The 13,489-nt window shown below is 43.2% G+C and overlaps 1 protein-coding gene across 2 annotated transcripts in view; it reads right to left on the reverse strand.

Moving 5' to 3' along the window:
* The window catches only part of wnk4a (WNK lysine deficient protein kinase 4a), a 70,027-nt gene that overhangs the window by 16,997 nt on the left and 39,541 nt on the right, over positions 1-13,489 (reverse strand). For both annotated transcript variants that reach the window (XM_065002534.1, XM_029685216.2), the window contains exons 5-8: positions 13,181-13,338; positions 7,431-7,519; positions 7,020-7,239; positions 2,139-2,553 (exon numbers count right to left, since the gene is read on the reverse strand). In XM_065002534.1, coding sequence (XP_064858606.1) covers positions 2,139-2,553; positions 7,020-7,239; positions 7,431-7,519; positions 13,181-13,338 — 882 coding nt within the window. The remainder of the gene's footprint in view (positions 1-2,138; positions 2,554-7,019; positions 7,240-7,430; positions 7,520-13,180; positions 13,339-13,489) is intronic.

Consider the following 13,489-nt stretch of genomic DNA (forward strand, 5'->3'; position numbering starts at 1 on the left):
TCAACACAATGCCACAGATGTCTCAAGTTTTGAGGGAGCGTGCAATTGGCATGCTGACTGCAGGAATGTCCCCAGAGCTGTTACCAGAGAATGTAATGTTAATTTCTCCACAATAAGCCACCTCCAATGTCAATTTAGAGAATTTGGCAGTACGTCCAACCGGCCTCACAACCTCAGACCACGTGTAACCAGCCCAGGACCTTCACATCCGGCTTCTTCACCTGAGTCTGAGACCAGCCATCCGGACAGCTGTTGAAACTATGGGTTTCCACAACAGAAGAATTTCTGCAAAAACTGTCAGAAACCGTCTCAGGGAAGCTCATCTGCGTGCTCGTCATTCACACCAGGGTCTTGACCTGACTGCAGTTCGGCGTCGTAACTGTCTTCAGTGGGCAAATGCTCACCTATGATGGCGACTGGCATGCTGCTCTTCACAGATTAATCCCGGTTTTAACTGTACCTGGCAGATGGCAGACAGCATGTATGGAGTCGTGTGGGCGAGTGGTTTGCTGAAATCAAAGTTATGAACAGAATGCCCCATGTTGGCGGTGGGGTTATGGTATGGGCAGGCATAAACTATGGACAATGAACACAATTGCATTTTATCAATGACAATTTGAATGCACAGAGATAGTGTGACGAGATCCTGAGGCCCATTATCGTGCCATTCATCTGCCGCCATCACCTTATGCTTCAGCATTATAATGCACAGCCTCATGTCGCAAGAATCTGTACACAATTCCTGGAAGATGAAAATGTCCCAGTTCTTCCATGGCCTGCATACTCACCAGTCATGTCACCCATTGAGCATGTTTGGGATGTTCTGGATCGACGTGCACGACAGCGTATTCCAGTTCCCGCCAATATCAAGCAACTGCGCACAGCCATTGAAGAGGAGTGGGACAACATTCCACATGTTTACAACCCAACCAACAGCCTGATCAACTCTATGCAAAGGAGATGTGTCATGCTGCATGAGGCAAATGGTGGTCACACAAGATACTGACTGTTTTTCTGGTCTACGCCCCTGCCATTTTTAAGGTATCTGAACCAAGTCATGTGAAATCCATAAATTAGAGCCTAATTTATTTATTTCAATTGACTGATTTATTTATATGAACTGTAACTCAGTAAAATCTTTGAAATTGTTGCATGTTGTGTTTATATTTTTGTTCAGGGTACAAACTTAACATAATTAACAGGAATTACATTTACACTCATACTCTCATGGCTGGCCAAAAATAACTTCATGAAAGCCACACCACTTATGGGCCAGGCCTCCTGAAAATAACCTATGGATTACATTCATCCCAGAATGAAAGTGAATAAAAACCCAATTGATGGTTAAATTAACCCATGTCTGGGCAATCCCAACAACCCAACATGTTGGGTTAGTCAAGTAACCCAAATGGCTGAGTCAAAATAACCCAGCCTGTGTTCTGTCCAATATTTACCCACTGCTGGTTTACCAAGTAACCCAAATTGGGTTGTTTTTAACCCAGCATTTTTGAGTAGTGTGCACACACGGAGAGGACTCAGAGGATTCACTATCGATTAACACCATGGTGAGTACACAATGACAAATGTGGAAGAATGCAGCTCCAATATTTAAACTAGATTAACCTGAATTATTTGGGACCTGCAATCAAAGAGAGTTTTAATAGTCTTCCTGCTGGTCACTAGAAAACATTTGAGGATAATCACATGCACGCACGTGCACACGCACACACACACGCACACACACTCGACTGGAGAGGCTTACCATCGAGGACTGAATAATTAAGTTATCCTCAGGCTCACATTTCATTCTCTCAGGGCCTAGTCAGGGCCATTCAGCACAACAACAATTACGAAATCAACAAATACTGCCAAATACTGCCATAATGGACATTGCTTTTATAACCTCAGAGGGCTACTAAAATTCCACACCCGGTGTCAAGGTTGACAATAGACCTTGTTGACCAGTGAGACTATGACATGTGATACAGTCTAATCTGTGTCTCAAATGGCACCCTATTCCCTATATAGTCCACTACTATGGCCCCTGGTCAAAAGTAGTACACTATATAGGGACTACGGTGCCATTAGGGACGCAGACACAGCCGAAATCAGCTGAAGGTTAAGTTAAGTGGTCTTACAGTTGGCTGAGGAGCAGCTGGTGTGGTGGACCTGGAAGTGCTGATGCTGGTCTGCCTCTGGTTCCTCTGGTTCAGGGATGAAGCTGGCATTGATGCCCAAGTTTAGATAGCTGTTGAGTGGGGACAGAGTGTGGGTGTGAGGGTTCGGGGGGGTCTGAACCTGGCTCTGGGCAGGTGTGGGGGTCGGGGTGGGGATGAGGAGGGGGCACTGAGGAGTCTCCAACATTGATGGAGACCTGTTGATTTTCGGGGAGGGCGGCTGCAGTGCAGGCTCAGGCTCCTCCTCAATGGCCTCCTTCTTCTTCTCTGCAAGGAGGCGCAGTTTCTCCCGCTGGCGCTTGATGGCATTGACGCGGTTCCGGATGGCCTTGGCCACCAGCTTGAAGTCAGCCTCGCACACGAAGCCCAGCACCACCTGGGATACAGACAAGGAAGGGACATATCAAAGTCAGGGCACAATAGTGTGACAAACAGGGAACATTTCACGGCCCATGATCCAGCACTGTCTGTGAAAAGAATAACTCATAGAGGTCTGATGCACTTCCTAACCGTGCTGTTCTGTACTGTACATATATAGGATCTTAATTTGAGCCCATTTGCTACAGCATGTAAATAATCCTGCAGCAACAGGAAATGTGAATTATTATGTAGATTACGTTGATCAAATCTCAGAATCTTCAGAAGCCTTTTAAAACTTTGAATAAACCACACGTTTTACATTTTGTGCAACAGGGTGATCCAATTAAGGTCCTACATCTGTATATCACACAACATGAAATGAAAAGATGACAAGCTCATCACAGCTGTGTATGCCTTGCCTGAGCCAGTGGGTGGCCAGTAGCCTAGTGGTTAAGAGCATTGGGCCAGTAACTGAAAGGACGCTGGTTCGAAAACCTGACCGACTAGGTGAAAAATCTGTTGATGTGCCCTTGAGCAAGGCACGAGTGTGTGTCGGTGGGTTTTTGCTCCACCCTTCTACTTGATTTACTCAAATGTACATTTAGAAAAGCTCATAGGGCAGAAGCCTACCTCCTGTTTCAGACTCCAACCTCTCCACAATGACCAAGACCAGAGAGCTATGTAAGGACATCAGGGATAAAATTGTAGACCTGCACAAGGCTGGGATGGGCTACAGGACAATAGGCAAGCAGCCTGGTGAGAAGGCAACAACTGTTGGCGCAATTATTAGAAAATGGAAGAGGTTCAAGATGACGGTCAATCACCCTCGGTCTGGGGCTCCATGCAAGATCTCACCTCGTGGGGAATCAATGATCATGAGGAAGGTGAGGGATCAGCCCAGAACTACACGGCAGGACCTGGTCAATGACCTGAAGAGAGCTGGGACCACAGTCTCAAAGAAAACCATTAGTGACACACTACGCAGTCATGGATTAAAATCCTGCAGCGCACGCAAGGTCACCCTGCTCAAGCCAGCGCATGTCCAGGCCCGTCTGAAGTTTGCCAAAGACCATCTGGATGATCCAGAGGAGGAATGGGAGAAGGTCACGTGGTCTGATGAGACAAAGATAGAGCTTTTTGGTCTAAACTTCACTCGCCGTGTTTGGAGGAAGAAGAAGGATGAGTACAACCCCAAGAACACCATCCCAACCGTGAAGAATGGAGGTGGAAACATCATTCTTAGGTGATGCTTTTCTGCAAAGGGGACAGGACGACTGCACCGTATTGAGGGGAGGATGTATCGCGAGATCTTGGCCAACAACCTCCTTCCCTCAGTAAGAGCATTGAAGATGGGTCGTGGCTGGGTCTTCCAGCATGACAACGACCCAAAACACACAGACAGGGCAACTAAGAGGTGGCTCCGTAAGAAGCATCTCATGGTCCTGGAGTGGCCTAGCCTGTCTCCAGACCTGAACCCAATAGAAAAAGGGAGCTGAAAGTCCGTATTGCCCAGCGACAGCCCTGAAACCTGAAGGATCTGGAGAAGGTCTGTATGGAGGAGTGGGCCAAAATCCCTGCTGCAGTGTGTGCAAACCTGGTCAAGAACTACAGGAAACGTATGATCTCTGTAATTGCAAACAAAGGTTTCTGTACCAAATATTAAGTTCTGCTTTTCTGATGTATCAAATACTTATGTAATGCAATAAAATGCTAATTAATTACTTCAAAATCATACAATGTGATTTTCTGGATTTTTGTTTTACATTCCGTCTCTCACAGTTGAAGTGTACCTATGATTTTAAAAAATTACAGACCTCTACATGCTTTGTAAGTAGGAAAACCTGCAAAATCGGCAGTGTGTCAAATACTTGTTCTCCCCACTGTACGTATGCTATCTTAATTTGACCAGTTTCTCACAGCAGGAAAATAATCCTGCAGCAACAGGACATGTGAATTATTATGTGGATTATAATAAATTGACATTCTTGCAGGGTTGATAACTTTTTTTGTTAAAGCCTGACAATTTAAAGGGGAAATTACAAACTTTAGAAGCCTTTTTAAAGCTTGAATACACTACAAGTTTGCATTTCCTGCTGTGCAGGAAAATCCCCTGCAACAACAGTGATCAAATTAAAATAGTAGACCTGTACACCCCCTGGACAGGACGCTAGTCTTGTCATTTGCTGTGTAGATAATCAATATGTATTGAGCAGACGCTGTCTATATTTATGGAGGGGCTGATCTGAGGCCCTTTGATATTCTTCAAGAATCAATGTAAAAGATACAGCTGTAAATCACAGAGTGAACCTTTAAAGGATGGTGTTACATCCAAACCTGTCCCACTCAGAACACAGTGTTCCAGTCTCAGACCGGCGGGGAAGACAAGGACTGCGTCCCAAATGGCACCCTATTTCCTATATAGGGCACGGTGTCTGCGGGATTTCGCTCCACCCTTGTAATGAATTAAGGTCACTAATAAGTAAGGAACTCCCCTCACGTGATTGTCTAGGTCTTCATTGAAAGGAAAAAACATAAACTCGTCCCTCCGTGGAATGAGTTTGGACCCCTGATATAGGGAATAGGGTACCATTTGGGATGTACTGAAAGTTGGTCCTCTCTCACCCTTCGCTCAACACCTTGTCAGATTACGCTGTTAGATTCCCATAACCCAAATAATATGTCTTGGAGCAGGGTTTCCCAGCAGGATTCCCCCTTCCACCCCCACCCCCCATGCATGTTCTGATTTTTGCCCTAGCACTACACAGCTGATTGAAATAATCCAAGTTTGTGGATGAGATGGTTATTTGAATTAGCTGTGTAGTGCTAGGGTAAAAAGCGTGCACCCAGGGGGGGCCCAAGGACCAAGTTAGGAAAACCCAGTTCTGGATGATAATAAATTGGATCTTGATGAAAAGGGTACATGTATGGAATTGTGGCTGGTGGCCAGGCCGGGTCCTTCTCATTAAAAGTGACCTCTGCTAAAGGGGCTGGAGGACACAAGTGCTATGTCCCAAATAGCACCCTAGTGTGTGGGACCTGGTAAAAAGTTGTGCACTATAAAGGGAATAGGGTGCCATTTGGGACTCACCCAGGGAGAAGCTGCTTCGTAATGCGTACTGTATGAGAGACAGGCATTGTATTATTAAAGCCCTGACCTCCGCTATCTTCCTGAGCCACGCTCTCCTCTCACATTTCTAGCGCTGATGATTAAATGCTGACCTGTGCCCTTGACAGACTGTCTACAGCCGGATTCACTTCACTTCATGGGCTAAGCATATGTCAGTGTGTGTCCACAATTGTAATCGAATCATAAACTATGTTGTATTAGATTCCTTGTGTTTGCTGGTTGGGGTCTGTTGCAAATAGCAGTGGTGTAAAGTACTTCAGTAAAAAATACTTTAAAGTACTATTTAAGTAGTTTTTGGAGGTATCTGTACTCCTAAAGAAAATAATGTACTTTTTACTCTATACATTTTCCCTGACACCCAAAAGTACTCGTTACATTTTGACTGCTTAGCAGGATAGGAAAATGGTCAAATTCACACACTTATCAAGATAACATCCCTGGTCATCTCTACTGCCTCTGATCTGGCGGAGTCACTAAACACAAATGCTTTGTTTGTAAATATGTCTGTGTTGGAGCGTGCCCCTGGCTATCAGTCAATAAAAAAAGTCTGAAAATGGTGCAGACTGTTTTGCTTAATATGAGGAATTTGAAATTATTTATACTTCTACTTTTGATACTTAAGTACATTTTAAACCAAATACCTTTAGACTTTTACTCAAGTAGTATCTTCCTGGGTGACTTCCACTTTTTCTATTAAGTTGTCTTTACTTTTACTCAAGTATGACAAATGGGTACTTTTTCCACCACTGGCAAATAGAATATATATATCATCATAATCTATACAGGATATTCCTTCTTCAACTCATCCTGTACTCATTATACTATACATACAGTGTCTGGATATGTTAGTGTAACTTTTTTGTTTGTCTCTAAATATAAGAATGGCTGTGTTTTCACCTGGTGCAACACCGACACTCCAACAATATGTAAGCTGATTCTACTACCTACTTGCATAATAGCTATAGTATTACACCTTAGTTGTTTCCACTGGTCCTTCTCTTGTGAGAGCCACAACTGTAAACCCTCCCTTTAATCATTCATGTAGGGGAAGTAAAGGTAAAAGAGACCATGATGTTAGGTAACTGCGAAGGTCAAGTGTTGTGGGAATGTACCCAGCCTACAGTGGTAGGTCATAGAGCTGTCCCACACAGCCTATTACTGAAACAGAGATCAACTCATGAGTGGTACCAAAGCGAGTGGATATAGTAGACCAATCTTACCGTATATAAATCTCAGCTTTATCCTTTACTGTTTTCAATGCTCCGCTGAGAGCTCTGCTCTGAGTAAGACGTACAACGTATGTATTACATGCAGTATGGCAAATAAACTTGCAACTTGAAATGTGAGCTGCTCACCATTTCCTGCGCCACCTCCTCTGGCACGTCCTTGTAGAGTTCGAACAGGAACTCAATGGCGTTGTTGTCCTTGTACTTCCCGTGGAGTTTCTTGGTGTCGTCCATCCGGAGCCACAGCTTTAGGCCTGACTTCACCGTGTCGTCCTCCTCAGCCAACTCAACATGGACGCCGTTGTTCTCCTGGAAGAACGTGTGCTCCAGCAGGTCCTGGATGGTGTACCTGAGGTAAAGGAATAATACAACTATTAAATTCAATCAATTCCTTTTCATTTGATACATTAATTGAACACCAAAGGATTTGATATATAGTTTTCTTAGCAGAAGGACCAGAATTTCATTTCACCATTTGTGTAATGTCTCATATGTTTTATGTAATGTAAGGATATTATGAGAAGCCCAATAGCCCAATACCTTTCATCTTTGTCCATCCGGATACATCCTTCGATGATCTCTTTGAGCTCTGGGACCTTGACTTTGTAAAAACTGTCTGGTTTCATCCCCTGCGAGGAGAAGAAATCTGGTTAACATTGGTTATTTATCTGCTTGGTTTAAAATGTAAGGTAACATATGGTAACCAATGGTAACCTAGGGGACATAAGAGTAACATAGGAGAATGCATAGCTTTCTCAGATGTTGCCTCACAGAAACATGCAAGACATTCCTCCCTCATGATAAGTGAACTCACAACAGTGATTGGGGAGAGAGAGAGAGAGGGAGAGACAGAGAGAGAGAGAGAGAGGGAGAGAACGAGAGAGAGAGAGAGAGAGAGAGAGAGAGAGAGAGAGAGAGAGAGAGAGAGAGAGAGAGAGGGCGAGAGAGAGAGAGAGAGAGAGAGAGAGAGAGGAGAGAGAGAGAGAGAGAGAGAGAGAGAGAGAGAGAGAGAGAGGGGAGAGAGAGAGGGAGAGAACGAGAGAGAGAGAGAGAGAGAGAGGCGAGAGAGAGAGAGAGAGAGAGAGAGGGCGAGAGAGAGAGAGAGAGAGAGAGAGAGACGAGGGGCAAGGAAATGGGACAGACCAGAGAGTCTGTTTTTCTGTGTTAGTTTTGTCCTTTTAAAGGGCAGTGTGGCTACAAAAAGAATGCAGACCTCTGTCTCTCATCAGTGCAGCGCAGTGAGCAGTCCATTATGGGTCTGCAACTGTTTCAATCTCCCTCAGACAACGCTGATAAGAGAATGGAGCAAATCCCCTCGTGTTTTAAACAGCCAAGGTTAACATCACAGTTGTCCTAATGTTACCCCATGTTTATTCCAACATTAAAATAAAACCGTTGGGTAAATAAAGGTTGTTGGTTGGTTAGCTGGTATACAATGTTGTAATTGTGCAACAATGTTGACTTGTTATGTTTGCGATTTGCGAAGGGGCAGACACAACCCTGCAATTTCCTTGTTAGCCTATTTATTCTGAGACAGAGGATCGAGCTGTAAAGGACCCTTTTCTCTAAATCGCTTCAACTCTTACAAACACTTGATTACAAGAATGGACCACAAAGTACACTGCCCTTCATTTGGCCTCCACTATAATTATAATATCTCTATGGCTTATCAATTTAACAAAGGAACCGACAGTATACAAGCAAGCAAACCAATTGAGTATTCTCTTTTGATCTGACTCTGTTCGAATGCACTGCTTACTTCCACAGTGGTCATAATGCCTCTGCTTGTGAATCTAACATTTTATTGTGTTACAGTTTTTCTCAGTCGCTTTGGTGCATTTTTAGCATCATCTGTAACATGTGCAAAATAATAAGTGCATTTCTCAGAACTATTTGTACAAACTGCAATATACAATAGATATGTTTCTAAAGCTAGTCAGTCACTAAAAATCCATAGTACATCTCTCAAAAGTAAATATTCATGCCAATGATCATGTCAGTGTCATCAGAATGATAAGTCATTGAGTCATTGTTCACGAACAAGGTCGTCAAAATGTTTAGGCATGTTGTCAATGTAACTGTGTACTTTGACAGTATTACCTGATGTAAACTTAGGCTACAGTTTGGATGAGAGTTACTGTATTGAAAACGCACAAGGCTGCACTTCTATGGCATATATAAATTTCAACAGTACTATTGACATATTACTGTATGTGGGTTATTGATTGAAAGAGACTGGACAACCAAAGGGGCACAAAGGAAAAAAATAACTAAATTAAAGAAACACAGGAAACCACCCCTAAGGCACAACTTTGCCCGCAGCACTGTTGTGCTGTCTCTACACATATTCTCATCCACATCACACCGGATATTTTCCCTTCCAATGCAACGTGGAAAGAATCTTTTGGAATGCCTTATCCATCCTCTGCAGGCATCTACGGTGATGTCCTCACATGCTGCATCCATTGCAGCCAGCAGGGTCATCTGTGTGTGTGGCTGACGATCGTACACCTTCCACCTCCACGCTGAAAATAACTCCTCAATTTGCTTAAGGAATGGTGAATAAGGTGGGAGGAATTCTATGAGCATCCTCGGGTGGGTCACATACCATTGCCTTATGTTTGATCGATGGAAACTCACATTATCACAAATGACCACATACAAATCCTCTCTAAGCAGACCCCTCTCATCATCAGGGATGAGAGCCCTGTAGAGAGTCTCTAAAAAGTTGAGTAGATGCTGGGTGTTGTATCGCCCTATAAGGTGGATATGGGTTAGGACACCATGCTCCGAAATAGCAGCACACATGGTGATATTTCCTCCCCGTTGGCCTGGCAAATCCACAGTAGCTCTGTGACCGATGATATTCCGACCCCGCCTTCTGCATTTGGTCAGGTTGAAGCCAGCCTCATCCACGTATACAAAGTTGTGAGAGGGTTCACTTGATTCCAACTCCATTATACGCTATATCCCAGAACACACAGTTGAATTTGTTTTGGTAAGGAAAAGTGACATAAAATGTACATATATTGCATGTTCCTTCCACAGCAATGGAAATGTGTGCAGTTTATGCTTACTGTACTATGTATCACTATAAAATGTTGCTGTAAAGTAGTTACATAGATATATGTTTTACCTGTACATACTGGTACCGTAGCTCCTTAACTCTGTCCTCATTCCTTTGGAATGGTACACGGTACAGCTGTTTCATACTCATCTGGTATCTATGCAGCACCCTGTCGATGGTTGAGATGCTAACCGTATGGATGTTTTCAAAGACATCGTTGTCTTCTATAATGGTCCTTTGTATTTCCCTGAGTCTCATGGCATTGTTTACTCGGACCATGGTGCAAATAGCCTCCTCCTGTTTAGGTGTGAAAAGTTGTACTCTGCCACCGGTTTGAGGTAATCTTGCAGTCCTATGTGGGGAAATGCAGTGATGCATCGCACACTTTCACATAGACAAAAACTATGCGAACACACATTTTACTGTAAAACATACAGGTGGGTGCATGTAAGGTGCAGTATGTATCTGTATAGAGAATATTTCTGTATGCTGTGAAATACAAGTGGACTACTGTAATATGAAGCATTGTAGGAAGTATACAGTATACTGCTTATATACAGTAACAGTGCACTGTACATTGGTGGACATACCTGTTCTCTCTTCGAAACGTTTGAACTATTGAGGACACGGTTGATCTCCCAATATTCGGCTGCACCCTTCGACCCGTCTCAGCCATTGTAAGGCCATGATTGACAACATGGTCTACAATAGTGGCCCTTATGTCATCAGATATGCGCCTATGTCCTCTTCTGCCTCTTCCTCTGTATTGCCTTCCACCACGCATCCTTGCTCCTCTTCTTCCTCCTCTTGGCTGTTGACCCTGTTCGTTTCCTGGTCCATCCATTATTGGAAAATTGCAACTCTGTGTTGTGGTATGTCTATATATGCTTGCCAATTGATTCTTCATGAGATGCAACTTTGAGCAATTTAGACAACTGGTTGATTGTTGGTTGAACTAACACTTTACATTCCTTCATGAGTGAGGGTCAATTTCACCTGCACGATTCATCAATTCATGTTTTTGTACAAAAGGTCTAATAGAAATGTGTAAAACTATGCTTGACAGTTTATGACAAATAGTTCAACAATTTTGCATGTAATGGCTTATGCAAGGAACTAATGCCTAGATGTTTTGAGGGGTAAGACTATTCAACAGAGAACCATCTACTATATTTTGATCAACATGACATGAGCAATTGATAATGTAGAAAAAAGCTGACACTTGTACATTATCAATTGCAATTTGTTCAAAAGGAATAAGAAATTGCTTTAATGATGTGCACAAGTGACTAGATGATTTGGAATTTGTACAAGTGGTATCAAGAATTGCACTTTTGATCTAAGAAATGCACCAAAGCGACTGAGAAAAACTGTAAAACGTGACATAATATTTAAAACGTGTTCAGGCTAGCAGAGTTAATCTGACAGGTAAAGGCCCCAGACTCCCCTGAGTAGGGCCTTTTAGTTGTTTATGGAACATTGACTTTATGGATGGTGAGTGGCGACCGATCAGAGACGACTACAGTAACCTGCACTTATGACCCATACACACTCTCTCAGACCCACTCTACAACCTCTACAAGGCTCTGTTTTCTCTGCTGTCTGTCTCAAGAAAGAGAGAGAGAGAGAGAGAGAGAGAGAGAGACAGACAGACAGACAGACAGACAGACAGACAGACAGACAGACAGACAGACAGACAGACAGACAGACAGACAGACAGACAGACAGACAGACAGACAGACAGACAGACAGACAGACAGACAGACAGACAGACAGACAGACAGACAGACAGAGAGAGAAAGGCACTGTTTGTGTAGAATGCAGACGTCATTTTCAAAACACATCATTCTACCATCGCCTGCCCAAACCCACTGTGGCGTCACCACCTTGTATGCTCCAGCCCAAAGCCGAAGAACACAGCTCTCAATGTAGAGGTTCCTGTCATTACTGACTCCCTCTCTGAGTAGTAAACACCTCGGTCAGGGAGAAGCTTGGCCTTTCATCGAGTTACTTACTTCTGGATTGCTTTAATAAGTTTTGAGAGTAGTATCCACCCAAATGGCACCCTATTCCCTATACAGTGCACTACCTTTGACCAGACCCATATAGGGAATAGGGTGTCATTTTAGACGTAGCCACAGAGTTTGCGCCAGTTCAGGGAACAGAACCGAAAACTGGAAAATAACAACATTTTTCTTGGAACGGAATCAGAACTGGGAACGAAAGTGATCTATACTGTTCTGGGAACAGAACCGTTATTTAAAAGCATGGGAACCATATAATAACACTATTTTATGTTCCGGGTATTTTTCTACAGTCCCACAAAAAAACGCAACAAAGCGCCTATGCAAAACCCTCACTCTGTCACTCAGAAATGTATTCCAGTGTTTGCCTGCCAGCTGGAAATATTTGGCAGACTGTGTGTGCTTAGACCACTCCTGGATAGTCCTAGCAAAATTCTTGCTTGAAAGATTGCTCTTTTCTAAGAAGCTCTTTTTGTTTCTTTTTGACCATTTTAATTGAAAAAAAAATCATAGCAAGGTACTTAATTGTTACCCCAAAATGATTTGATATTGAGATAAAAACGACTGCATTGGATTTTTAACAAAAACATTTTAAAAAATGTGCTTTTATAATTTCACATGGGGCCACTTTGTTTCTGAGGAGTGGAGTCTAACATCAAAACTTCATCCAGAAATCTACAGATGTAGGATCTTAATTTGATCACTATTTTGTTGCTGCAGATGAGCTTTGTGATTTACATAAATTAACTGAAAACCTACACTAACACACGGTTATACCAAAGTATTCCACTTTTCATGTAACCTCATTTTGACCAGGTAATAGCCTAACCACCGATCAAGCAACATTATAGACTAAACACTCAAAAGGATTCTTTTGATGTGACAATAGAGGCCAAATTAAGATCCTACATCTGCAGAACATCCAGAAGGTTGTTTTTTCACTTCCATTGTGCAAGGGAAGGAAAGCCAACGTGTGCTCAATTACGCTATTGAAGAACACTGCAAGGAGAGAGGAGACTCTGTGTGGGACTATGGTCCTGTGTGGCTCAGTTGGTAGAGCATGGCATTTGCATTTGCACCACCAGGGTGTTGAGTTTTGAGCCTGCAGGGGCCACCCATATGAAAATGTATACATGCACTTATTACTGTAAGTCGCTTAGGACAAATGGGTCTGCCTAATTGCATATATTCCCACTTACGCTGGTGACTTTACGGTAGATCTGTGCTGCGTTCTGGCACTCGGAGTAGGGATACTCTGATGTGGCCATCTCCAGGATACACATCCCAAAGGCATAGACATCCACAGCCTCATCATACTTCTCCTCATACATCTCTGGAGCCATGAACTCTGGGGTACCTGGATGAAAGGAGAGAGACAATACCAATCACAAGAAAACATACACACACACCGACAAACAGATTTACACAAACAAATCTTCTGTAGGGGACAGACATTTGATTACACTGGACATGTCCATCATAGGGTAGGAATCTGTGGCAGAGTGATC

The sequence above is a fragment of the Oncorhynchus nerka genome, linkage group LG16 (assembly GCF_034236695.1).
Source record: "Oncorhynchus nerka isolate Pitt River linkage group LG16, Oner_Uvic_2.0, whole genome shotgun sequence".
Classification (NCBI taxonomy): Eukaryota; Metazoa; Chordata; class Actinopteri; order Salmoniformes; family Salmonidae; genus Oncorhynchus; species Oncorhynchus nerka.